Source organism: Maniola jurtina, chromosome 21 (genome assembly GCF_905333055.1).
Source record: "Maniola jurtina chromosome 21, ilManJurt1.1, whole genome shotgun sequence".
Taxonomy (NCBI): domain Eukaryota; kingdom Metazoa; phylum Arthropoda; class Insecta; order Lepidoptera; family Nymphalidae; genus Maniola; species Maniola jurtina.
In genome coordinates, this window is record NC_060049.1 from 8,695,543 (window position 1) to 8,723,487 (window position 27,945).

At 37.8% G+C, this 27,945-nt stretch overlaps 4 protein-coding genes across 7 annotated transcripts in view; 2 read left to right on the forward strand and 2 right to left on the reverse strand.

Moving 5' to 3' along the window:
• LOC123876408 (ankyrin repeat and LEM domain-containing protein 2) lies at positions 1–27,834 on the reverse strand. Of its 4 annotated transcripts, none has more exons than XM_045922652.1 (14): positions 27,820–27,834; positions 16,126–16,373; positions 14,961–15,116; positions 11,680–11,843; positions 10,855–10,995; positions 9,496–9,669; positions 8,684–8,836; positions 8,177–8,346; positions 6,544–7,598; positions 5,938–6,059; positions 4,749–4,894; positions 4,342–4,473; positions 3,409–3,571; positions 1–2,561 (listed from the first exon to the last, which is right to left on the reverse strand). In XM_045922652.1, the coding sequence occupies exons 2-14, from the start codon at positions 16,358–16,360 to the stop codon at positions 2,469–2,471; spliced, it is 2,904 nt and encodes a 967-aa protein (XP_045778608.1). In that variant the 5' UTR covers positions 16,361–16,373; positions 27,820–27,834; the 3' UTR covers positions 1–2,468. The 4 variants fall into 4 exon arrangements, with proteins under 4 accessions (XP_045778608.1, XP_045778607.1, XP_045778609.1 ...); XM_045922651.1 differs by lacking the exon at positions 27,820–27,834 and adding an exon at positions 16,464–16,629 and having other exon boundaries at positions 16,126–16,381; XM_045922653.1 differs by lacking the exon at positions 27,820–27,834 and adding an exon at positions 16,460–16,629 and having other exon boundaries at positions 14,967–15,116.
• On the reverse strand, positions 17,047–18,473 carry LOC123876417 (WD repeat-containing protein 18). The gene has a single exon (XM_045922669.1). It carries the CDS (start codon positions 18,371–18,373, stop codon positions 17,066–17,068), a length of 1,308 nt encoding a protein of 435 aa, XP_045778625.1. The 5' UTR covers positions 18,374–18,473; the 3' UTR covers positions 17,047–17,065.
• LOC123876425 (malignant T-cell-amplified sequence 1 homolog) overlaps positions 19,572–27,945 on the forward strand; it is a 35,940-nt gene continuing 27,566 nt past the window's right edge. Inside the window, exon 1 of the mRNA XM_045922683.1 lies at positions 19,572–19,738. Within this exon, the coding sequence (XP_045778639.1) occupies positions 19,728–19,738 (11 nt within the window). The 5' untranslated portion in view covers positions 19,572–19,727. The remainder of the gene's footprint in view (positions 19,739–27,945) is intronic.
• On the forward strand, positions 20,286–23,886 carry LOC123876418 (adiponectin receptor protein). Its single transcript, XM_045922670.1, has one exon. It carries the CDS (start codon positions 20,659–20,661, stop codon positions 21,817–21,819), a length of 1,161 nt encoding a protein of 386 aa, XP_045778626.1. The 5' UTR covers positions 20,286–20,658; the 3' UTR covers positions 21,820–23,886.

Genomic DNA, 27,945 nt, shown 5'->3' on the forward strand with positions numbered 1-27,945 from the left:
CTAATCTAATCAATTAGAATAATCGCGATCGTCGCAAAGTAATAATCACAACCTTCGTGCTAGCACCACAGAATCACTATCTAAGAATTTATTATGTCATATTTATACTATCACCAGATTTACATAAAAATACTACTTACGTATATTATATGGGCAAATACAAAATAAAATGTCAATATACATCAAAATAATAATTATTTTCACTATTCCTAAAATAGAGGGGTATTTGCGAAACGCAATTGCAATCACTATCGTCTACAATTTTGATTGCAATAGCAATTCTACTTTTAAAGTAAAACTAAGTTAACAGGATTGAATTAAACTGTCATTGGTTTAAACATATAAAAGGATGAGACTGTAATCCCTAATTCGCACGAGCGTTATAAAAGCGTTGCGTTAAAACGCGGCGTTGGCGGGTATTAACGTTGTACGCGTTAAAAAAGCGTTGTCGTGTGAACAGATACTTGGGAATTCATTTGTTCTATTTCAACGCTTTTTTAACGGACGTTAAAAAAGCTCTCGTGCAAATCAGTCCTTAGTCATGTCAATTTACTTACATACACCATATTAAACGTATGAGCTTTTACTTCTCGCCAACGTTGATAGTATTTGAGTCGAAACACTTTAATGTTAAGGTAAAATGGCCCTTAACTGCCTTGTTTTAATGCTCAAGTTTGTACATATATTTACAGCCAGCGCTCCAAGCGGAAACGTTGCGAAATTAAAATCAATGGTATTGAATTTTTAACTTTAAACCAATGATCTTTAGGTCCATTTTACTTTGACATTATTTTGTTTAGAGTTAGACTATCAAAATTGGTGAGAAGTAAAATCTCATATTGAAGGTAAAGTTCACAGTTGATATAGATATTGGAATCAGGATGATACCTAGAAAATGACCATTTATTGCCTATATATTTAAGCCATGCGCACATTTATTTTTTATGGATCCAATTGTATGATCCGTTCCATTTTAGGATCATATTTAAGTACTTCGAACATTATTCATTTTAGTTATTCATCAAATGGTACCTAAGTAAAAATATGATGATGATCCAAAATATGACTAATGTACGCCTTAGTCATTTAATTTTAGACAATTTTCCCAGTCTCATTAAAGTATCATATAGTTTATGCCCATCATTTAAGTATAATTACTGGTCAAGCGTATTTCAGAACACGAATAAGGTAGGGTTCCGTATTCGTACGTTTATTAGTTACGATACGACAGAATACAACTTCAACTGTACAGCCCCAATTAGTTGCCTTTTTGAAATGGCTGAGACACAGACTGGACAAACTATAAGAGTTCCTTGTTTCACTACAGAACCCTAAAATTAAGAAAAAACCTATAACATAAGACTAGGAAGAAACTAAAAGTACCTGATAAACATTAATAATCTTACCGAATATGTAGTGGTGCAAATACTAAGTATAAAACCGTTCACACAGTTAAAACCGTATACGTTTTTTACAGTACAAATGATTTGTGAACAGTCCTGTACTAAATGTATGCGCGACTACGTATTTGATAAGATTTAGATCCCTTTTACAAAGCCTTAACACAAAACGTTTTTAGCAGAAAAAAATATATTACCGAATACGTAGTGGCGCATACATTGAATATACAATCGTTCACACGTTATTTGTACTGAAAAACGTAAATAGATTTAACCGTGTAAACGGTGCTCTACTCATGGTATGCGCTACTACGTATTGGTAAGATTTATCCTGCTACAAGTATGATGCGAATGCCGTGTGAACGGGGTCTAAGCTGACTTCGAAAATGTAAAAAAAAACGATGATAAATAGCATTATGAGAAACGCGCAAGCGACTTGTTTCGATCAGTTTTCTTTAAGATTTTTCACTTTTATAACAATCTCATTATTAGTTGGTTGTAAGAACGTCCTATATGCCTTACTTTGCGCGTTTCAGTAAACGACTTGTTTCTGCTTAAGTCAGTTGTAGAAAATTATAATGTATATATGTATATATTCGTAAATGTCACTATGATAAAATAACAATGACCTCACTACTACGCACTAGATGGGTAATTTCCGAAGAAAATATTTATCTGTAAAACTGTCAAAATTAGTATGGCATCGATTCTGATATCTTTCCCTAAATATTAGAGTAACTGCATCTTTTTCGTTTTAATATTGCTCAAAAGGACGGAAAATGAATTTTAAATTTAAAGACTAAATTTTAGTCTACTATACAAATTTAAACAATAGGCTCACAACTGGTACCTAAAGTCACGAGACTTGACAGTTTTAAATTAAATTAAGTTTGTCCGTCCTTTTCTTATTACATTGGTAAGAAAAAGATGCGAATACTTTGAAATTTAGTTGCGCTCAGAATCAGTACCACTGGCCATCAAGTTATAAGCAAATACGAATAATTGATACCCGTTGTTCGTAGTTACCCATCTAGTGTGTAATGTAGAAAGGTCGTTGTAACATAATATCTAAAAACCGAAGCTGACGTTGTGTGGGACGTTCTTAGCTGCTAACGCGGAGCGTGGTGAATGTGGCCCTGTCACTCGGAGCCAGTTTGATACCTGACAAGATAAAGGAAGAATACTTGAATCCAGTGTTTGACAACTAGTCAAATCAGTATCTTTTTATCAAACGTCAAAACACGCTCTTTTTTTTCTCTCTCTTGTCTGGCTTTACAAAGATTAGCCAATGTCAAGTTTGTAGTTATTTACAAGTTAGGGAAACTATATAAGTATGGACTTCGTCTATACCGGCGCTCGCCGACAGACGCGCGGCATCTCTTTAGAGCGCGTCCCAGTCAGTCCCACCACCAAAAACACCAGTAAAACACAAAACCCGGCCACTTATAACAAAAAAAAAAAACACTCCAAAAAGGCAGAGCACGCGCGCCAGCAAACGCCAACACAGACGAACTCCAAACACGCTTTTACTATGCGAACTTCTATGAAATACTGGCATGTGACGTAAGAATTATTTGTCAAATATTCCTACATTTAACGCTAGGTAGCCTATGAATCGCCATTTTTCTTTGATTTCACCTCACCCATAGCCTAATATTTGACATATCGTCGATTCAGGGACAAACCCAGAGTTCCCTCACTCTAGTTCTCTCTGGCAATGTCTCTTGTGCTTAATACATACCTGCACAGGTAGCGTCCTATCACCCTGCGAGTCTCGTAGGTCTCGCGAATCTTTGTGCGGCGTGCTGCATCGAGTTCTCATATTGCATATGCGGGGACTTTTGCCCATTGACCACAATTCTCATCAATAACTATACAAAATTTCAGCTCAATAGATGACTTCATGGTAAGATAGTTTAGTCAAAGTTCAGTTTACCTTGAAACATGAAGAAAAGATGCGTCCTGTCGCTTCAACACTGCGGCAATGTGCCTTGAGCTTAACACATACCTGCAGAGGTAGCGTCCTGTCACCCCGCGAGTCTCGTAGGTCTCGCGAGTCTTTGTGCGGCGTGCTGCATCGACTTCGCATTTTGCATATGCGGGGGCTTTCACCCATAGACCATGAAACACAAGATGTTGTGCTGTCATCCAGACTTGCCGGTGCTTGCCATCTGGAAATGGATAGAATAGGGTGAGAGGGAAGACAGTTAGTAGTACTGAGTATGGATCTCTTCTCAGAATGAGATGGGCTTGGCCATAGTCTACCACGCTGGCCAAGTGCAGGTTGACAGACCACACAAACATGGACACTGACAAACGGCCATATAGAGGGCTATGTTAATGAATGAGGGTTATGTTTCCCTGAAGGAAAACAATTCGAAATGAGGAGATCCACAGAAGAACCAAGTTCACTGATATAGCTTGAACTATTAGCAAGCTAAAGTGGGCAGGCCATGCCTGTCGGCGATGGCTGTTGGAGCCGGAAAGTCTTTGAGTGGATACCGCGTATATGCAAGCGTAGTTTTGGAGGCCCTCCAGCATGATGGACCAACGATGTATCTTCCTCATCCAGCCACTTTCCGCGGCTGGCGGGAAGTGGCTGGATGAGGAAGGCTGAGGACTGGGTGTGGTGGCGCTCATGTCCAGCAGTGGACGTCCACAGGCTGATGATGATAGTGAAGTTGGTGGGTATCATCTTTGGTCATAGCTTGCATTCCAAAGTGTAGACTACTTTTTATCCAGGAAACTCAAGGAGATTAAAGGTTTTCTTGACACACACGACGGACGGACGGACGGACGGACAGACAGACAGATAGACAAACAGACAACAAAGTGATCCTATAAGGGTTCCGTTTTTCCTTTTGAGGTATGGAACTCTAAAAACTTGAATACACATAGATGAAGTGTTGGGTATATCTAGTTAAAACCAATATGAACTTACTGGTCCCTTTCTGCGGGAGTATACAGTGAAACGGTGTGCCTCCAGCGGTATATGTTGGGGAAAGTGTCAGGCGTGATCCGGCACTCCGATATCGCCTCGAATACCAGCCTATCCATTTTTGTGGGCTCCTCGCTGAAACAATGTTGATACTTTCTATAAAGAATTAATTGGAAGTTATCTAAACGAGCATAAATCTTTTTTCTAAAAGCGCATATACTACATGGCAATATTACATACAACAAGCTCCCAGAAGTGATAAAAAACACACCTAGTATAATAACACATTTCAAGCAAAAACTACATGATCTACTTTTAAGTAAAATATCAGACAAACAGACAGACAACCTATAAGGGTCCCGTTTTTCCTTTTGAGGTACGGAACCCTAAAAAAAGTATAACAAACTCACCCGTAAATAAATGGTTCAGTGAGCGCCCGGTCGCTAGCGTCCTGCATCGTTTCTGCGTCCGAGTCTTTGGACGGATCCTCGGACGCCGTCTGGTACGCTTCCTCGCCCTCCGACTGGCACGACGCTACCGATTCGTCGTCCGATATCTGGAGATTTTTTAAAAATTAAATATTTCCCAAAGTCAGAAATACTCAGGTCTCTACAATCCCTTGGAGCTGTGAAAAATTCAAACTTCTAAGTCAAAGGATTCAAAAGATATGACCGTTTATTTCGCATATTTCAACTCTCACAAGGGAATCTAAACCTATGGGTTACTTCCTGTCAACCTAGAATCTATAAAGGCTAGAAACAATCCATACTGTAATATTATAAATGCAAAAGTGAGTCTTTCTGTCTGTTAGCTTTTCACGGCCCAACGTTGAACAGATTTAATCTTTGGTACATAGTTAGCTTACATCCTGGGAACTGATTGTCCGGAATTAAAAGTTGCCTATGCCAATTTCCGGGACGCAAGCTACCTCTGTACCAAATTTCGTACAAATTGGTTAAACGGATGGGCATTTAAGAGTCCCGTGGGAACTCTTTGATTTTCCGGGATAAAAAGTAGCCTATGTCCGTCCCCAGGATGTAAGCTAACTCTGTACCAAACTTCATCAAATTCGATTAAACAACAGACAGACACTTTCGCATTTATAATATTAGTATCTAGTATGGATAAATAATATCAAAATATTAGATAAAACGGGACAAGATCTAAATGTATTCGTTTTCTTTTCATAAGGGCCATGAGAAGGGCCTGCCCGCGAAATTCAAATTTTATGTGGTTTTTCTTTTCTTGGATATTAGAATTAATTTGTTAAACTGGACCCTTTTAAGTAAAGATTTTTATATAAACCTGTGAGGATGATACAGCCATTGTCGCAAGTAAAATACCATAAGCCTACGTTGTCGTATTAGTTTACAAATTGCGAAAAACCACATAAAATTTGAATTTCGCGGTCAGGCCCGTCTCTTCCACCATAACGCTTCCTGCGGAAAGGGATAGCACACACATCTTTCTTTCTGTATGGTAATCCGTAGCAACCAATAATAATGTCAACGCGGGTACTTGTGAATTCCTTATTAAAAAGTCAGTTAGCATCCAGCCTGTGTTTGATTACATTCCACTTTCTTTCACAACATTCCTTACCTCTGGGTCCATAACCCGGCACTTGGCAACGTCAACGCTGTATAGCGTCGGGGCACTGTCGCCAGCTGGAGAGTTCACGCTCACAGGCTTTTCTGACTCAGCGTGTTGTAATTTTCCATCACCTACAACATTTTCAACAATTTTAGTTAATATTTTTAAAAATTTAAAAAAATCTATAAGACGTGCTAGTAAAGAAACAAATCGGAAAAGAGTTGTGTGTGTGTGTGTGTGTGTGCGCATGTGTGCGTGTGTGCGTGCGTGCGTGCGTGCGTGCGTGCGTCCGTGCGTGCGTGCGTCCGTGCGTGCATGCGTGCGTGCGTGCGTGCATAGTTCTATTTACGCACGAAGTCGCCACAAACTTTAGTCTATAATAGAGATATTTCAAGGGCCCAATAGCTTTCAAAATGAATATTCTTTTTCTTGTATTTATTGTTAGAATACACAACGGAGAGATAAATCGATATGGTCTAGCCTTAAATCTAGTACGACAAATAATATGTTTGTATAAGAAGTGTAATATTACACTTCGAAGGCTCGAGAACCTTATTAATACTTATAATCTTATCTAAAATGAAATCTAAATATTCAATGATTATATCCACTTACCGATTTCGTGATCAAAAGAGAGCCTCCTTATAAAACTGTCACTCTTCGGGCTTGTAGACAAAATCGATCTGTTTTTTCTGAACGATGCATTTTTCTTGCTGTTCCTTTCGTAAACCTCGATCTTCCAGTCACATCCGCACTTCCCTGCCTTTTCCCAAATTTCTCCGCATTCCAACTCGGAAACCGCTGGTCCCTTAGTTTCGTCCGACTCAGTTAACTCCTCGCATAGAAAACTAGCTAAACATCTAACATGGCTATCTATTACATGGTTAATTTTAACCCTATTGGTTCTGTATGAAAAAGGCTTCCTTTCGTCATCCGAGCTGAATATATCATCGTTCGGACAGCGGAGTTTCACTAAAAATTCTACAAGATTCTTTATATCGTCCAATTCTTTTGTCTGCTGTTTCAGTTTGTACACTACTAGTTGTGCTAATCGAGAATGTATTAACGCGAAGTTAATTTCTTTGAATCTTTCATCGTCCATATACGTATTTATTGTATGTTGAAGATGTTTTGCTTCTGATTTCAATGAATCTCCGGCGACTTCTAATTCTGCTGTTAGAGAAAATGTTAAGGCATCTGCTATTCTATTCGCAAACACTTGGCATGTCCTCTCTATGCATAATAACTGACTGACTGTATGATTAAGTGCTGGGGAGTCTCCGTTAGTTACTATCGGTTTGGGATTAGGCTGTCTACATAGACGTTGTCTTATAGGGTCAGTTTTCGACCAATGGGGTGGTCTGTCAGTTATTTTACAAGTCTTCATAGCAACGCATAGTTCAGAGATTGGGCTTAGGATTTGTTCTGGGGCAGGACTGTTTTGGGATATTTTTTCTAAGCTAATTCTCGAGATAGATAAATCTTCGGATGTGAGTTGCGTGTGGCTTAGGTTAATGCTGTCGCTATATGCGAAGGAGCAGGCGGTTTCGTATTTGGCTTTGAGGTAGTCCTCGAAAAGTTTGAGGCCCTCGGGCGATCTGAGGTCAGTGAACGTGTCCAAGAAGGGCCAATATTCCTTCCAACCTACGCTCATTTGTTCAGCTAGATTCCTGCAATAAAAATATTATTTTGAGTCATGAAATTGTGGTGTGTTATCTGAATCTTTCTACAACTAGACGATGCCCGCGTCTTTGCCCGTGGAACTCTTTAATTTTCCGGGATAAAAACTAGCCTATATTCATCCCTGGGATGATAGCTGCACCAAATTTCATCAAAATCGGTCAATCTGTTGGGCCGTGAAAAGCTAACAGACAGACAGACAGACACACTTTCGCATACTAGATGTCCGCGTGGATTTAAATTTTTTATAATCCCGTGGGAACTATTATTTTGCCTATGTCGATTTCCGGGATGCAAGCTACCTCTGTACCAAATTTCGTATAAATCGGTTAAACGTATTGGCTTTAAGAATCCCATGGGAACTCTTTAATTTTCCGGGATAAAAGTAACCTACGTCAGTCCCTAGGATGTAAGCTAACTCTGTACCAAAATTTCATCAAAATCGTTCTTTATCTTCTAAGTGATTCGGAAATGGACCTCGCTCGAAATATGCACTCCAAGAAGCCCAATGCTGTTGGAAGGGTGAGGATGCTCTAAGAGAAGAGGTAAGGTAAACGGGGTGTTTTACCTGCCCACGGCCTCCAATCCTTTGGTCATTTCCTTCAACCTGAAGGTGGGTTTAGCGGATCGAGGGGGCGTTTTCCATCGTCGTCTAAATGACTCCGCGTCATTTGCTTCCATTGGTCCGGCGAAGGCGCGAATTTCGTACCGTGGCGATAGAGGGTCTTGGTTTAATTCCTATGACAAAACATACAAGTTATTAATATATCACACTAATATTATAAAGGCGAACGTTTGTGTGTATGCGTGCGTGCGTGCGTGTGTGTGTGTGTGTTTGTTACTCCTTCACGCAAAAACTACTGGATGGATTGGGCTGAAATTTAGAATGGAGATAGATTATACCCTAGATTAGCACATAAGCTACTTTTTATCCCGGAAAATCCAATAGTTCCCACGGGACTTTTAAACAACCTACATCCACGCGAACGTAGCGGGCATCAGCTAGTACTTTAAGTATAAGAGTAGATATTGTAACCACAAATGTGGCAAGGTGGGTTGGTGGGGTCACACTTACGGGTGGCTTGGTGGGCGTGAAAGGCCTTCCAATGGTGGGGGCGCCACTGTCGTCCTCGATGTGCAACACTGGCACGTAGAAGCGCTCGTGTAGCATCGCCTTTATACGACGTATGGTTTCTGGGGATGTGGTGGATGATCGGCTGCAGATTATCTGGAGAAAAAACAAAATATGAATAAAAGCCGACTGACTGACTGATCTATCAACGAACAGCTCAAACGACTGTACAGATGGGGTGACATTTGGAATGCAGATAATAGTTATTATGAAGTACACATTTGCTCAAGAAAGCTTTTTTAAAAATTCAATCCCCAAGGAGGTAAAATAGAGGTTTTAAATTTGTGTAGTCCACGCAAACGAAGTCGCGGGCATTAGCTAGTTTTTTATAAAATACTTGTTATATGAAACTTTAGAGCAAACAAAGATTAATGCGCCTATTTAATGGCCAATCAGACTTGGCACAGCAGTTTTGGACCTCAGTTCAGTCATCAGTTTTCCTTATCAAAAGCTTTTTAACTTTTTAACTTTGCTTTTTAACCCCCGACCCAAAAAAGGCGTGTTATAAGTTTGACGTGTGTACCTGTGTATCTGTCTGTGGCATCGTAGCTCCCAAACGAATGAACCGATTTTGATTTAGTTTTTTTGTTTGAAAGGTGGCTTGATCGTGAGTGTTCTTAGTTATAATCCAAGAAAATTGGTTCAGCCATTTGAAAGTTATCAGCTCTTTTCTAGTTATTGTAAACTTCACTTATCGGGGGTGTTATAAATTTTTAATTTACACATGTTTTAAAGAATAATTAGTTCAAACTCACATCTTTCGCCATTTCGCCGTACTTGTTCTTGGCGAGTTTGTTGCACTGCGGGAAGGATGTGAGCACGTCGACCACACTCTCGGCGCCGTACTTGGCGGCGAAGTGTAACGGCGTCTCGTTCATCGCCTTGTCGGGAGTGTTGAGGTACATATCCACTAGGATCCCGGCGAATTCCTTTAAACAAAATTCCCAGTGATTATATTTTAAGGCATTAAAGATAGGTGAGGGCTACTCAAACAAAAAATACTGGAAACCTCATTCAGTTGACAGTGAGCTGAAAGAAAATCCAAAATGGCGGATTCAAGATGGCTGCTACACTACAGATTTCAGTAATAAAGATGGATGGATGGTGTTTCGGTAGAAAATGGTTAGGACCTGACAGTCTACTGGATGAATAGCAAAAATCAAGATGGTGAAATCTATTGTTTCAAATGAAAGATATGACAACCCAATTATAAAAATATCTAATTAGGACAAGGTCCGCATTTTGACAAACCAACTCTGCATGCGCCATACTAGTTTCATATTATGGCTGTTAAAATAACACAAGTGTAAATTAAAAATTTATAAAACCCCCGACGATCCAAAGTATTTGAGTTTTCCAAAACATCATTTTCAAATAAATAATTATGTATTTAGGCAACGTCCATCTTGACAGCTTGACATTTGTCTATTGACATAATATTATGAACCTAACGGTTATCTAACCTTTTTTTCTACAAGAAAACTAGAAAAGAGCTGATAACTCTTAAACGGCTGAACCATTTTTTTTAGATTATAGCTAAGAACACTCTCGATCAAGCCACCTTTCAAACAAAAAAAACTAAATTAAAATCGGTTTATTCGTTTAGGCGCTACGATGCCACAGACAGATACACAGATACACAGACACACAGATACACAGACACACAGATACACACGTCAAACTTATAACACCCCTCTATAAAAACAGGGACTTAAAAAAGTGGTCAAGTGCGAGTTGGGCCTCGCTTTTATAGGTTTCCGTACATAATTGTGAACATCATATTTTGGGTATATATGAAATATTTATTTTCCGAGCTAGTTTTAGAGCCCCCTGAAAAATAATTTAATTGTATATTTCTAATTCAATTATACTTTTTTGGGTCAACGTTCTACACCAAACACCAAAATTTCAGGTTTGATTCATTCAACTCAATTCGATTCAACATAATTTAAGGAATAACTTTTATAATTTGATTGTGTAATTCCGTGGGTGGTTCTTTTAACAAATAAAAAAAAAACTTTTTTGTTTACGCGATAGCAGTAATATTATTACTAGGGCTCGTTTAGGTACGGAACCCTAAAAAATTTGTCAAGTTTGAGCACAATTGCACTCACCTTGCAGAAGTCAGCATCGGCGTCCGATCCGGACAGAGTCTGTACGAAGGCCGGGTTGCCGACCGTTGTCAGTAACAAGTTGCAGATTTCCGCGTTCATTGCCTTCGCCGCCACGTGTAAAGCGTTGTAGCGAGAACCTTCCTGTTGAAAATATTTACAGACTTTTCCAAAGGTCAGTTAAAAAAAATACCGGCCAAACAAAAAAGTTCCGTAAAGTCATTCAAACCAGGACTGCCTGGTGTAGGAGTGATACATTTTTATTATACTGATAATAAAAATGTATCACTCACAACACTGCAAGTTAATGACAGACAGCGCCTTCTATGATGTGATTTAGTTAACATATTATTTGGTCATACTTTTTGTGATGTAAACACGAAATCACGGTTTTCAGATTTTTCTCTTTACTTTAAGTGATTTTTCCTTTTGACGTACAAAACCCTAAAAATCATTCTTGAAATATATAAGAGATTATGAGAGAGAGAGACAGGTGTATGTCTCTGACATAGATCTGTCTCGTTGTAACTATTTCTAAGTCTGAGAAAAGTCAAAGTCAAATTTCTCAGCTTGAGCCGGCGAATTAGTCACGCGAGCGAAGATAGATAGATAGATAGATAGAAAACATTATTGCACACAAAACAAGAAAAAAACCAAGACAAAACAAGAAACTATAAACTAAAAACAATTGTATGCAAAGGCGGCTTTATTGCTTAAAGCAATCTCCACCAGGCAACCTTTGGTGAAAGGGAGAGCTTAGGTGTGTTGGATAGTACTTACGCGCAATAGGTCAAAGATAAGAGAAAATCTGTCAAAGATAAGAGTTACCTGAACAATGGCGGGCGTGTTTCCACTGCTGACTAGATACCGCGGGTTGTCCCATATGCGGTCCCGCACCGTGCTCACGAGGCCGGCCTCGATCGCCTTGCGCAGAGCCACCATGTCTTGTGGAGACGGAGCTTTGAACGGGTACGGCTTTTCACTCATTATCGCTGAAACAATACATGACAATGGAAACGTCTCATTTTCAAAAAATGGTCTTAAATCTATACTTATAAATAAAATTGAAGTGTGGTGTCTGTTTGAACGGGCTAATCTTTGGAGTGGTTGAACCTATTTTGACAGGACTTTCACAGACAAGTAGAGGATTAACCAAGGAGTAACATAGGCTACTTTTTTAAGCGACTTTCAAAAGTGTGGCATACAGGACTACTATTCAAAATTAAATCGCTACTACCTCATACATTCTTCGGTCTATTGAAATCCTACCTGACTGATAGAATATTTCAAGTCAAAGAAGGTGAATACACTTCACCGTTTCACCCAATCACAGCTGGCGTGCCACAAGGCTCAGTGCTAGGTCCTGTGCTTTACACAATCTATACAAGTGACCTAATTATAAACCTCAAATTGACGATGTCACTGTGGCTACATTTGCAGATGATACAGCTGTTCTTGCTCGCAGTAAATCTCCTGAAGAAGCTTCAGCTATTCTGCAACGTGGACTAAATGAGATCGACAAATGGCTGTCAAAATGGAGGATAAAAACGAGCGCTTCAAAATCAGTCCATATAACATTTACTCTTCGTCGAGGAAACTGTCCTCCGGTCTCGCTGCGTAACAATCAGCTACCACAAAGCGACAACGTTAGGTACCTGGGAATGCACTTAGATAGAAGGCTAACCTGGAAGAAACATGTCCAAATAAAGAGGGATGAGATCTATCATAGATATAGAGGACTGTACTGGATGCTCTCAAGGAACTCCAGACTCTCTCTAGACAACAAGTTACTGATATACAAAACAATAATAAAGCCAATATGGTCATATGGCATACAACTTTGGGGATCAGCATGCAACTCCAATATTCAAATTATACAAAGAGCTCAAAATTATATTTTGAAACAACTGTCCAACGCGCCATGGTTCCTACAAATATCGGAAATTCATGAGCACTTAAACATTAACACAGTAAAGGAAGAAATTCTAACTTATAGTTGCAACTACAAAACAAGGCTTACTAACCACCCAAATCGCCTGGCAGTGCAGCTGACAATGCCACAGGCAATCCGTCGACTAAAGAGAAAGCATATACTAGACATTTAGCTGAGACTTATGGAGTTTTCCCGCTGGGGAAGTTTTCTCCTAATGAACGCCAACTTCCTCCAACCAATCTGCTCATAGTCCACCGACTGATCGCATGATAAGGCAACCCCTCAAAAAAAAAAAAAAAGCGACTTTCAAAAATGGAGTTGTGTTTTTCTACCTATGTACACTGATGTCTCCGAGATTTCTGAACCGATTTGCGTATTTTTTTTTAATCGTTGACGGAACTTTTCGACATTAGTTCATAAACATTTGGATTCCAACCTCCTCAATCCTGATGCTGCAAGGGATCTGACCAATCCACGCGGGCGAAGCTGCGGGCATCATCTAGTAAGTTATATAAAGTTGAAAACTAAAACCAGACTGCAAACCCGACAAAAATTGGACACCTCCACTTTTTTTGATGTAACATCCATCAGGCCGATTTTTTTAAAATATAGCCTATGCCGCCTGGGCCTTTACAACAAATCTATTGACACTTCATTCATCAAAATCGGCCCAGTAGTTTAGGCGCTACTGTGGAATGCACAGAATCTAGATACAAACATACATACATAGACTGCTAAAATCATACCCTTTCCTTTTAGCTTTGCCTCAGTGGGGTAAAAAACTGTTGAAGTGCGATTTGGATTCATTGACGTATCAATAGTATGTAAATTACTTTTCGCCAATAATGACCTTCGGCCGCTATTTATTCGCGTGTCTTTAATTAATTCCTAATTAGTATTTTCGTTGGCAGCACACACAAACTTGTCTTTTGTCAGGTGCTTACGAAAGTCAGTGAACCTTGTTATTTATAGACTCAGAACTATCTATACATATTACATTATAAAGAAAATGATGTATACTGTATGAAGATCTATTTATTATACATATCCGATCTATTGCAGTCTTTTAAAATTATTTATATGAAATCTTATGCAACCACCCATATTAGCTGTTCAGGGTTCAAGCTTGCTTAGAATTTTGTAAAGTTTTTTTTTAAATTTATTAGATGCAATCATGCTGCCCCCAAGTGAAATTGCAGTCAAGGGCTAACTTATATCTGAATAAAAACCGGCCAAGTACGAGTCGGACTCGCGCACCGAGGGTTCCGTACTCTGGTATTTTTTTCGTCATTTTGCACGATAAATCAAAAACCATTATACATAAAAATAAAAAAAAATCTGTTTTAGAATGTATAGGTCAAGCAACGGACTGACGGACGGACAGACAGACAGACAGACAACAAAGTGATACTATAAGGGTTCCGTTTTTTCTTTTGAGGTATGGAACCTATAAAAATATAAAAAAACTATTATCATCTTTATAAAACACATAAGAAACAACACACCTTTGTCTCTTGCTAGCTATCAGTCATTGCTCTCATATCAAATCTTGAAGATGTATTAGTCTGACCCCTTTTACTTTATCTTAACTGTCATAACGAGTTGATTGTCTATTACTACAGTTTCGAGTATGCTTGTGATTATTATCAAAATTGCATTGATTCAATTATGATGGCCAATCGCAAAATTTATTAATGTAAAGTTATTAGTATAAAGTAAGAGATTGCTTTAGGCCTGGACCTATACATATTGACAGCATTTGGACTAAAAAATTGCAGTTTGGATGCAGTTCACATAACTCATTGGAACTCCTTCCTTCACAAATCCCTTTTACATCGTAAATTTCCTACATAGTCAAAATTCTAAGGATTTGTGGGAAGCAATCCTATCTTATTTACAAAACACACTGCTAGAACATAGACTTGAAGAGTGAATAGGCAAAATGAGTTCAGACTTAGTCGGCTAAAAACGTACAGTGTTCTAGCAAGGGATGAAAGTTTGTATAAAAGTCTGTAATTTTTAAAGTATTAAATCAGTAATTGGACTTTTGGTCAAAAATGAAAAAGTATGCCTCAGGGTTTCTGGGCATCCAACCCAGAAATGTATAACATTTTCAAAAATTCTAGTCGATCGAAGCTGGGAGGGTCAGCTAGTTTAAAATAAAACAACTACATACAGTTACCATTTCCTTCATGGGTTTCAACAGGCTCCGCTCCTCTCAGAGCAAAGGACACAGCATCCTGATGGTTCCGGAAGGCTTTAAACCTCGCAGACTTGTATCTACGCACTAGCTCCAATGCCTCCACTTTGTTTTCGTAAACATGTAGTGCTTCTGAAATAGAAAGAATACCCGGCTGAGTTTGTTGTGGGCTCTTCTCTTGAACCAGGGCGCTTTTAATACCATTGTAGCTTTAGTTTTAAGTTTACGTATTTCACTACATGTGAAATATACTTGTAGTGAAATCCATCAATCAGCACTCTGTCAGTGTGGTGAATAGCCTTTTAACCATTGATGTGTTTGTGTGTTGTATGTGATAACATAGTAAAAAACGCTACCCGCCATCTGATAGATTTTAATGTGATTTTCATCAATAGATAGAGTGATTTAAGGGGACGGTTTATATGTATAGTTTATATTCTTTTGTGTTAAATAACAACTTGATATGACAGGAATTGTTCAAGATGTCAGAAGAAATATGGCCGACTGGAATCACTTCACACTAACACCACAATAGTATCAACATTGCACCCCTGTGAAGCTGCGGTGGGTTGCTAATGATAAACTAAATAGTATAAAACACATTTGAGTTTAGGTTGAAAAGATAAACTATACAACTGTATACTATCAATGACTGAATAGCATCATACATATTCATGATCAATAATATTATCACACTAATATTATAAAGGTGAATGTTTGTATGTGTGTGTGTGTGTGTGTGTGTATGTTTGTTACTCCTTCACGCAAAAACTACTGGACGTATTTGGCTGAAATTTGGAATGGAGATAGATAATATCCTGGATTAGCACATAGGCTACTTTTTATCCCGGAAAATCAAAGAGTTCCCACGGGATTTCAATAAATCTAAATCCACGCGGGCGAAGTCGCGGGCATCGGCTAGTATATTATATAGACAATTAAAACTAGAACTATTTAATTCTTATAGTTATAATATTAATTCTTTTACATAAAAAAAAAAGATTAGAAAGAAGAATCAAATCAAGATATCAGTATTATAAGATATAAACTATAAATAGTACCTAACCACTGACCTATATTATAAAATGATAAATGTATGATAGCAGTACAAGACTGATAAAATACTGCTTTGTATACAAACCTTCATCAGGTCCTTTCTTGATTTCGCAAGGAATATAAACTCCATAGTAAGTGGTCAAGGGTTCGGTAGTAGGGCTTTTGGGACCGTTCTGACGCTTCCCGAGCGAATCCAAGCGCAATAGTCTGCTAAATAGTGAAATAGCGCCATCTTTCTTATCGCTAGGCGAAAGACTAATCTCTTCCTTGATGCCGCCAATATCTTTATTGCACTCAGGAATAAGCACAGCCTTCGACATTTCGCCTCACGATCTGAGAATAGTAAACAAAAAATTACTGTTTTGTTGTGACGCAAATGGGTGGCAACGTTTATTTTTACATTTAAACTTTACACTCACCTGTTGTATAGGTCATGAAAACATATCAGCAACTTGTAAATAATTTATTCTCCCTTGTTTCAACACATTTCGCACTATTTTAACGCACTATTAATGCTATTATTATATTGAGATTGAAGATTCCAAACCGAAAATTGAAAAATATAAAATCGTACGATGACGCGAATGACGTTTAGGCCCATAGACAAATTTTTTAACATGGTTTTGACACTTATTTCAGTTATTGTCTATGATTTGTACGAGATAAAGTGGGCTTTGAGGCACGCGATCGCAAGTCGCAACTTAGTCGTCAGATATAGACAAAGCGGAAATATCGGATGGAATATGTTTAAAAGTGTCACTGTTTTCTTAAAAATTTATTATTATTTAGTAAAGCCCTATTAATTTTATTTAATGAAAGATGAGTTGGATTGAGCAAATTATTCAGTTATATAGGTACTTAATTTAAAAGAATCCCTATTAGGATGCCTAAGGAGAAACAGGAGGCCAGCCAGTCTTTATTGTTAAGTTACATACATGGGTGATAGTATTTAGTATATTATCATGCTTTAGTAAGGCTTTAGTTTTATTAAAATCAAACAATAATATTGTAATTAAGTAAGAGGTTTATTGAGTCTTATTTTTAATTTTCTTTTTAGGAGAATCTTCAGATTTCAATGCTTTTTCAATCGCTACAGCGTATAAGTTAGAATTGATTCTTTTCATCTTTTCTAGTTCATCTTTAAGCATCGCCTCTCTATGTTTGGTGTCCAAATCTATTTCTGCAGCCTGATTATCAATGTTACTAATGTATTGAGGCCAGAAATTATTTTTCTTATTTACAAGAACTTCTATTTCTACAATTTCATCACTATTATTTTCCAAAGTTCTCTCTAAGTTATGTAGTATGATGCTAGGAGTGAAGTCTTGTTTGAAAATTGCCCTATGGTTTAGTGTGAAAAAGGCATTTGTTATGGGTCCTTTATGCTTTATCACTCTAATTGGTTGCTGGCTCCTTATATGCCATAATATAACCTGTTCATCATTACCGCCTGACATAAGTAGCTCTCCATTTAGGGATACAGATAAACAAGAGACTGCTTTTGTGTGTGCAGAAAATACAATATTTTTATCATCATTAACAAGTATATCTCTTCCTCGAGGTGGATTGGTCAGACTGAACTGAACAATTCTCCCTTCAGTCGAACCTACAAAAGCATTTAATTCCAACACATCCAGAACAATCGCTGACAGTGGCTCATCAAATACTAAGTTTAGGAGCATTTCCCCAGATGTTAAGTCGTAAATTTTACATGTTCTATCACTGGATACTGTGAATAACCGTCCGTGTATTCCGGTTTTACTTATGCACATGTCCGTAACTGGTAAGAAATGATCAGAGAATATGTAGACAGGGTTGTGTTGCCCTGCAACTGTCTGAGTTACCAGTTCCACTTCAGGGTTAGCTGCCACAGTGACCAACGACCACACCATTACCATACCATCTTCAGCCGCAGATACAAAGAACCGTCCATCGCTTGTAAACTTTAACAGGTTAACTTTTTGGTAATGCCGGTTTATTATAGTTAGTAAATTGCCCGACGCGATCTGCCATAGATAAATCTTCTCATCGATGCCTGCTATGCAGTACGAACCGTCCGGTGTCACCGCGAATGCAGTCGCTTTTCCGGGCAGTATGAAACGCATTCCTTGCACAGTCTGCTGGGAATTTAGTGGCCATATGTGTAAAATAGGCTTTGTTTTTTCTACCGCAGCTAAATAATCACTGCCTATGAAGCAAGCTGTACGATTTTCAGCTGTCCCACCGCCTTTGTAAGTGATCAAGTTTGTACCGTTATGGGGATCCCAAATACTGCTCGTCCATAACGTATTGTTTGAGTCACACGTAATTAATACTTCCAGCAAGTTGGACATCACAAAGTTTATTTATAAAGGGAATTAAAAAATACCATGCGGTGCGGTCGCTACGAAATCAAAACAGTTAAAAAAAAGATGTTATCCTTTGTTGACAGTTAAAAGACATTGACACTCCTTGGACACTCCAACTTTTTGTCTTATAAACATCTCCGCTCTAGCTTCAAGCTTTTTGAGACTTGAGACTTGGGATGCTATACAGTATACACGATGCATGTTGAAATCCAAATGATTACCGCCGCCCTCATAACATCTGCAGCACCAGAGCAACCGCTAATGCATTGCCGGCCTTTATGGAATTTGTTGGTCCACCCATTGAATTACCCCATGTTGTAATCTAATAAGAACACCGCCAAAGAGAGCTACCTTCAGCGATCCTATGTAATAACAAAACTATCAGCGAACTCTGTGCTCAGCTCACATACATAATTAGCTTTGTATTGGTGGTGCGTGACCTAGCCAGAAAGCGCAGCACTCAGCCTCTGCTGAGTGCTGCGCTTTCTGGCGCAACGAAGCAATCAATAATGCAGTGATTGTGATTAGGTATCTAGTCTTGAAACGAGGTCTCCGAGTCTACCTGACTGAATTTGCACTTGTCTATCCGTCTGTTTGTAACAGTTAAATAACGTCTGAATAGCATAATTATTATTTCTAGAAAATAATAATACGTATGTAGTTAAAATAGGTAACTAATGCCAAAAAGTAGAAAATTATCTATACCTAACTACTAATATTATAGTTAAAGAGGTCAAGTTTGTAAGTTTGTTTGTAGTAAGAAATCTCTGGAACTTACTGGATTTTGAAGATTCTGTCACCAATAGAAAGCTACATTATTCCTGAGTGACAGGCTATATTTTATTTTCAAAGGAGATCCCAGCAAAAATTGGGATAAACTATCCGTGCAAAGCCAGGGCGGGTTGATTGTTGAAATAAACTAGTAATTTCTGGAGTGAACTATGTACTAGTAATTTAACAACACCCAGTTAGTTACTCGCTCATTGCACGCGCTACATGCGTCATGCACCGTGTACATATGCACCGTGTAGATGCATATTTTCCGTATATTCAATGTACTCTGTGGTGTAGAGCTAGACAGAGAATCTAGACGGGGTTATGGTTGGAAAGAGTTTTCGTATTATCTGTTGTAAGTTAATAATCTGTGCTATATTTTGATTGGTAGATATTGTAGCCAATAATGGCCATGTATTTGGATGATACAGATTTGTAATTGGCTAAAAATATTTTGTAGTATTTTTGATAATTCTGTGATTGTGACCAAACTTTGGTAATCTTGTGAATTTCAAGCTGAATAAAATACTAATTTGGAGTCATAGTGCATTATCATATTGCCATCATGTTCAAAAAGTAAGTACACATAATTATTTATTCGAATAAGCTTGTTAAACAGATATAATCGCAAAGTAAAGAAAAGTTTAAGGTTATCACTGCTTTGTCAAAAAATTATTGACGTAACATTTTATTGACCAATCAGAGATAAGTATCGGTGTGACGATGTTGGTGACGTTGTAATTCAATAATAGTGATGTGCTTTAATTTTTTTTCATTAGTAAGAAACGAATGCATAAAAGAAACAAAAATTACAGAGTTTGACTTCAGTATTTTTTAAGTTTTGTTCTATTAAATTAAATTAATGGTATGCAAGTGAAAAAAATCTGCAGACCGTATCCTTCCTACATAAACTAGCGTGCCATTTGAGTTTCCTTATTGGTAATCGTAGTATTCTATTCCAACAATATTATGGAGGAAATCACTGTCCATATGAAATTATATTTCAAATTAAATATTTTTTATTTCTTGCTCACGTTATAATATTACATTGTTTACAACACTATGAAACGATGTAAGCAAATTCAAGCATAATTGGATGATAGAGATAGTAATATATCGCAGGCACTTGAGCAAGCGAGACAGAAGTTGTAAAATGGAGAATGGTTTTCGGTTCGGTTGACGATTCGCTACCGTAGTACCAACAGTTCTTTGCAGCTGTTCCAAATTGATTGTTGTATTATCCATACGTTTCAAGTTCTCTTTATAATGTAAAGTTTTTTACCCAAATTTTTAGACATCGTTAAATCTAATTAGAACATTTTACAATACGGTGAACATAAAGACAAAAGAGATTGTGGGTGCAGTGTTTCTATTTCGTGACGTAACTGGATTTTCTCGTGAGACGCGACGAAATAACTGTACATCGGAGTGTAACGAAGGTCATTTTGGCCGATGGTTGCTACGTTTCTGTAATTGCGTAACAGGACGCGGACAAAATGTGGGAAGTCGACTCTGACTCGGGGTCGCAGAGCGCGTCGTCGGACGGGCTTCGACGGCGACAGGGATGGGATCCGGAGGGCGAGAGTCTGGCTTCTCAAATCGACGAACTCGACGAGGTCCTCGCCGAGGAGGAGGAAGGATGTCCGCTGCCTTCGACGCCCGAGGACCAGCACCTGCTCGACGCGGAAATGGCGGAGGTGTTGAAAGCTGGCGTCCTGTCTGACGAGATCGACTTGGGAGCGCTGGCCCACAACGCCGCGGAGCAAGCGGAGGAGTTCGTGCGCAAAGTGTGGGAGGCTTCTTGGAACGTGTGCCACTTTAGGCACCTGCCGCGCTGGCTGCAAGACAACGACTATTTACACAAAGGCCATCGGCCGCCGCTGCCATCTTTCAGCGCGTGTTTTGCGTCCATCTTCCGAATCCACACGGAAACCGGTAATATCTGGACACATTTGCTCGGCTGCGTCGCCTTCATCGGCGTCGCGATCTATTTCCTCACGCGGCCCTCCATCGAAATTCAAATGCAGGAGAAGATGATCTTCGGAGTGTTCTTCATCGGCGCGATCGTGTGCCTCGGGTTCTCGTTCGCCTACCACACTCTGTACTGCCACTCGGAAATGGTGGGCAAGCTTTTCTCCAAGTTGGACTACTGTGGCATAGCGCTACTCATCATGGGGTCATTTGTTCCTTGGCTGTATTACAGTTTCTACTGCCACTATAGACCTAAGATTATATACCTATCTGTAGTAATTGTGCTAGGTATATTGTCCATTATAGTATCACTTTGGGATAGATTCTCAGAGCCCCGCCTCCGTCCACTTCGTGCAGGAGTGTTCATGGGTTTTGGTCTGTCGGGGGTAGTGCCAGCGATCCACTATGGTATCACTGAAGGCTGGTTTGATCAGGTTAGTAAGGCGTCTCTGGGTTGGCTGGTGTTGATGGGTCTACTATACATTTTGGGTGCAATGTTCTACGCCCTCAGAGTACCTGAGCGCTGGTTCCCTGGGAAGTGTGATATTTGGTTCCAATCTCACCAGATATTCCACGTGTTAGTGATTGTAGCTGCGTTTGTCCATTACCACGGTATCAGTGAGTTGGCGTCATACAGAGTCACCGTCGGGGAGTGCTCCATGCCTCCTTCCTCTATTGCATTCTAGCCTCGCCCCCTACCAATTGTGATAGTAGACCATAGATAATCTTAAGTAGGATACAAACATTAAAATAGTTTCATTGAATATTTTTTTAACATATAAATCTAACACAATTTTCTAAGTTTTTTACAAAACCGGTACGTTGGTTTATTGCAGTGAGGCTGTTAATAATGTTTGAGACTAATAATATTGCAAAGTTGTTATTTCCTATAGGGGGGTTTCAAGATTAAATTACACTATTTTAATGATTATTGTTTTCTTTATTTATTTTAGGTTTGTTATAGTAAATATGACTTCTTGCAACAGATAAATAATACGAAACTAAAGTACCATCTTTAAAACTACTCTATGGTTTCCAAGTTCCATTTTTCTGAAATCTTCTTAGCATGTACTTAATTTTCTGAATCCTATTTCTATTTATTTATAAGGAAACACAACTTATGCCCTAATTTTTAAGTTCTCTTTGGTAGGTACCTATAATAATTTTTAAATCTGCAGAATGTTCTCTCTGCATGTTAATAGGTAATTTAATTTTATATTACAGAATCTTAAAATATGCGACTACATACTTTACTTAGCTAGTTAATTAAGTGCAGTGTGTTTTCTTTAACTATGCCAATTTTTTTGTGTTCTACTAGAACTATTTTACATTCCATCACTTTTACCTCAATAATATCAAGAAATTGAACTAAGAAAATTATAGGTTATTTATTAATTAATTATATTGTATTAAAATCATTTTAACTACACTATATTTTAACACTAATGTGAAAAAATAAGGCTCTCCTTTTCTGCAGAAGAGGTTGGTTCCAAATGGATTCTTAATAATTCTCTATTGTATGCAAAGATTAATGATAATAATTGTTGTCTTTATAAGTATTTGTAATTGAATTGGTAAACTAAAAAAATGGGGCATAAAAGTTTTCAATTATATATATATTTGTGTAATACCTGTGTTTCTTATTAATTGTAATAATAAAAAAAAGTATATTCTAAATTGTTATAAGTGTTCATAAATATAAAAAAAAATATTTTACGAAAACAATAATAAAAGGATTGAAAAAAAAAAACAAAAAAAAAAACAATTGTAAATATCAAAAAGCCGAGCTCTAAAAAAGTCTTGATAAGTACATTATTATAAGATGTTGGGGAAATTACAAAACTTAGTTGTAGGAAAACTGGGTTGTAATGAATATTTACATTTTTGAAATACAATATTAAAATTTTTAAAGTCAGAGTGCATCATCCGAGTTAAAGGTTATAGCAGACAATGCTATGTTAAAAGCATCAGTGACCTGCGATTAGGTTGCTTTTCCAAAGTTCGATTGAACAGTCTTATCTCCAGTAACGGCGATCAAATTGAATCTATTTATTATTTCAATATAGAGATCGACACAGAAAATCGTCAAAACGAGATACAACATCGAAACAGGAGCTAAACGCGGCATATCGATACGACATTCAAACGCAGACAGTCAAATACATACATAGACTGCTAAAATCATAACCCTTCCTTTTGGCTTTGCCGCAGTCGGGTAAAAAATGATGTCAATGTGTCATGATGAACAAAAATCGCCGATCGCTGATCCTAAAAACATCGTGTCTACCATGGCCTTTAAATGAACATTACGTTTTATTATTTCACAATTTAGCAATGGAGAGAAAGACACTAGAATTTGTCTAGAATGGTAAGTCTTGGAAGAGAAATAATTATAATGTAATTAAGCTGCTTTATAAAATTGTGGATTTTGAGAATGTTTGTGTGTGTATGTTAAACTATACAACACATTATTCCCTACTATAAGTTATAGTCACTGTAGTACTAACTTCTTGCACAAAACACCTTTGTAGTGAGTAATATAAGTCCTGTCTGTGTGTAACATTGTCACTTCACTTTGTATTTTAAAAATGAAATTGGCCACAAAAAATTTGAATGTGGTTTGACCCGTTAAACCCGTTCAGCACGTGTTTAACGTTAGTTTAAACCTTGTTTAAGTTTTTGTGGTGAGACCCTAAGTGTTGTATTAATGTTGTAAGAACTATATTCATTACAACTCTCTAGAAAATAATAAAGAAAAATTATTATAGGGTAATGTCGATTGGGCTCAGGCTTTTTTGTATTTCTTGCACTGCACTTATAATTTCAGTCAAGCATGCACATATTATCTGGATACATTTTCGTTAATTTTGTACACATATTTTGTTAAATATGTTCAGGATGGTATGGTAATTTTTTGGCATATCAAAGAATTTAGACAAAAAAAATAAAAAAATTAGAGTATATTAACAGTAGCCCAAATATTGGGGACTGATGAAGAAAGACAATATTTTGCATATATGTGTTACATGTAAAGTTGTATAAAAACTTGATTTCACTATTACTTATCTGATGGGAACTAGTAGTACAATTTATTTTTAACTAATTTTTTTCTTTGAAAACAGTGAAATCACTTGTTTTTAGCCCTAAACGTAATTTGAAAAAAATGTTTAGAAATTAGCGCTTTCTTATTTTTCCTGTATTTGTTAAAATCCTATTTGTTTGTTTGAAGGGATTAAAATATGATTATGCAATAAAGATTAAATTTAAAAGAAAACTTTGCTTTTATTGATTACTATGTTAGATACCTAATGTCCGCGTGGCTTTAAGTTTTTCAAAAATCCCAAGTGAACTCTTCGATTTTCCAAGGCAAAATGAATCTATCTTATGTCCATCAGGCAAACTATCCCTGTACTAAAAATAATTTGGTTATGCAGATGGGCCGTGAAAAGCAAGCAGACAGACAGATTTTTCGCATTGATAATATTATATGGATTAATGTTATACTCTTACTTACGAAAAGTAAAGTTTAGAACTTGGACATTATTTTTGTGTGCCCACTAAGGCACACGTACTTCTGCAGAGTGGGATGGGGCCGAGGCGCAGCGAATTTTTAGTATTAGGATCCATTCTTTGTACGGCAAGGGAATCAAAATTTATAGGGTAGGTATTTCCCGTTGATCTAGATTCTAGAATCATTTGGCACGTAGGTCTTATAGCACAAGTAAAGGGAAAAATCCGAAAACCGTGAATTTGTGGTTGAATTACAAAAAAATACGTGCAAAACCAGCTTGCACTTGACCGGGGTTTTTAAAATTAACAACTAGACCTCAATACTTTGCCATTGAAAAGGCAGTGGAACGTGGTGCGTCCTTTGGTTGTCCTTCTGGTATACGAGTTGGTAACCTACCAAATTCAATTGTATGACAAAATAACATTGCATTCCACTCTGCTGGTGTGCATTGCGCTGTTGTTGTGTTGTTTGCTAATGTCTTTGTTTTGTGGCAGCGTGGTTATAGACTCCAATTAAACGCCGCACACATTTATGTTGCATGCCTCTACAGTTTGTAGACGTATTTTATGAAGCCTTCCGTGTTCTCAATATTTTGATGATAACCAGGTCAATTGCAAACGGAACTTGGCTATTATTGCAGATGAGTCGATCTGTTTGCCAAGTTTCCGTTTTCCTTTCATAGTAAATGAAAATGAAAATATGCAGATGCCAAACAAAGACAAAATCGAAATTTTGGGAACACAGTTCTTCAAAACTATCTCTTCCGCCTGAAAACGTGTCGTGAATCGTGATCGACCACTGACCTATTTGGGTATCTAGTTACAAGTAGGTATACACCTAGTAATAAAATAGGTACCTCTACCTACCATGTCAGGTATCTATAAATAGCTAAGTCGGAACGTGTGTTCTGCCAGTTTAGGATTACATAAATTCAACTTTGTTTTGCCCTCTAAAATTTGGAATACGTCCACGTAGGCAGGTATATTACAGGATCTTCTGGTCCATCAGCATCTGGCGAATTTTGCCAAAGACCTACATTATTTTAATAACGTTGAGGGCAAGAAAATGTAAAGGTAGCGACGTATCTTTCATTATTTAGGAATCTCCGGTTTCTCATGTTGTAAGTTGTAACTTGTAACTCCGTTGAGTCTAAACTTAGGTACATAGTGCTTAGGTCCAGATGAATGGCAGGCGGTTAAAGTCAAGTTACGATTACTTACTGTTGAATTTTGACTGTCAATGAAAGCAAATGTTTCGCGCAATAAGGGTTTGTTGTTTCGTGTGTTTCGTTACTCTGGTTCTCCAACGGGATCTCCTCATTTCTGATTGGATCACGTAGAGAAACTCTAAGCATAGCTCTCTCCATCGTCCGCTGAGTAACTCAGAGCAGAGCTTTCATAAGAGGCCGATCCATAGTTAGTGACCTGTCTCGGATCGATATGCTTTGCTTTTTAATGGTGATCAAAGTTTAAACGTAGCTTTAACTGCCTGTCATGCAGCTGGACCTTAAAATATTAGAAGCATTTCAATATCATATTCGCTGACTAGACAGGTAATAAAACCCGCACCCTAGTTCTAGACTCTAGTGGTAAATGATAGGTACCTAATGGTATTTATTGATTGCGAGTGACCTTCCTACCTAAGAAGGTGAGGTAGAGGTCGCGATGTGCGGGCCATAGGTTATAGAATCACTACCATACCTAACGTAGATCTTACCTAGGTAAGTTATACGTAGTGTTGTAGTAATTGCTTTATAATCGCTTTAGTTCCTTTCCTACCTGTTATCCACGGAAAAAAATTGTACCTATAAGGCTCTCTATTACGTAATCCCATACAAATGACAGAGAAAAATCTCAGTGGGCTAACGGCTTTAACCTTAACAGGGCTCTCTCCGTCACTCGTTTCATACAATCGTAGTTCCAATTTCATTTGAATATTAAGCAACCAAAGTCCATGAAATTTTGTTTCCAATATCTGTGTCTGGTGTTTTAGATTTTTCTAAAAATATGTAGTTTTAAAATTACAGGGGCTCAAAGATTTGTATGAAAATTTTTAAGACCGCGTAACTTTGAAATCGAATATTTTAACAGAAATCTGGAAAACCACAGACATAGATATTAGTTTCTAGAATATGTCTGCAAAATTTCATGGACTTTGGTTGCTTAATATTCAAATGAAATTGGAACTACGATTGTATGAAACGAGTGACGGAGAGAGTCCTCTTAACCATTTTGAGGTAGGTACCTAACCAACCAATCACAATTATGCAGAGGTATAGGTAACTCTGTCTCGTTTTAACTCTATCTTAAGTCTGAGCAAAGTCTAAGTACGCTCTATACATTTAGATTTCAGCCTTAGAATAGAACCCGTAAAGTTACCTAGACAAATATATCCGATTTTATTAACTAGCTTTAGTACGGGCGCAAAACGTAGAACGCGCGTGCAAAACACAGAACTTCCTTTGTACTGTAACGTCGGTTAAGAAACAGTTTATCGTTGCAAAATTACATAAAGAAAAACTATTCGACCCATATCTAGGCGTCTTCTTGTCGTAATAGGCGATTACACGAAAAGAAATTGCACACAAAAGCCGGTTGCCTCATTTGAAAAAGGGTCTCACTACACGCGCACTAAATCCTAATCCCAAAGTCCAATTTACGTCCCAATCTAATCCGTACTCAACCAAATAGCTACTAGTCAATACCCATAAACGCATAATATTGTGAATGCGAGAGTTTGTTGGTTTGTTGATTTATTGGTTTGTTCTTCAATCACGTAGCAATGGATCGATGTGATTTTTGCATAAGTAGGTATAGTTAAAGACCAGCGGGTCGATTGCAAGAACTGAATGATAGCCATCGAGCTCATTTGACATTGGTTGCATCTACATTGCTGCTTCATTGAGTGAAATTTAAAAAAATTGTCGTAAAAAACCTTCAATGTATTAAAAATAAATAAATGTACCTAGTAAAAAAATATGTAAACAAATAGATAAATCGTTTATTGCAATCAAAGTCACGGTGATTACTTAGTATTAGACACTGAGTTACCGAATCAATAGGCTGGGGAGTAGAGAGTGACTTATGATACTTTTTTAAGAAACCTAAAACACAGCTGAAGTGGGCTTCTCTAGTACCTAAACGTAAGTTGGAACTTGGGAGTTGGAAATTGGTACGTGTGTATTGTATGGTGTGTAGGCGCCGACACAAACATGCGGTCAATTAACCCTGATTCAAGCAAATTGATACGTTTCCGTGTGCAAAATACATTACCACCTTAAAACTTAACGATCCTACACTTT

Excerpts from the sequence above, each read along its gene's own strand:
- LOC123876417 (XM_045922669.1), bottom strand. The coding sequence starts at position 18,373 with ATGTCCAACTTGCTGGAAGTATTAATTACGTGTGACTCAAACAATACG.
- LOC123876418 (XM_045922670.1), top strand. The coding sequence starts at position 20,659 with ATGTGGGAAGTCGACTCTGACTCGGGGTCGCAGAGCGCGTCGTCGGAC.
- LOC123876408 (XM_045922652.1), bottom strand. The coding sequence starts at position 16,360 with ATGTCGAAGGCTGTGCTTATTCCTGAGTGCAATAAAGATATTGGCGGC. Across the intron at positions 15,117-16,125 it reads CAAGAAAGGACCTGATGAAG|AAGCACTACATGTTTACGAA; the intron begins GTTTGTATACAA and ends TTTCTATTTCAG. Across the intron at positions 8,347-8,683 it reads TCACGCCCACCAAGCCACCC|GAATTAAACCAAGACCCTCT; the intron begins GTAAGTGTGACC and ends GTTTTGTCATAG.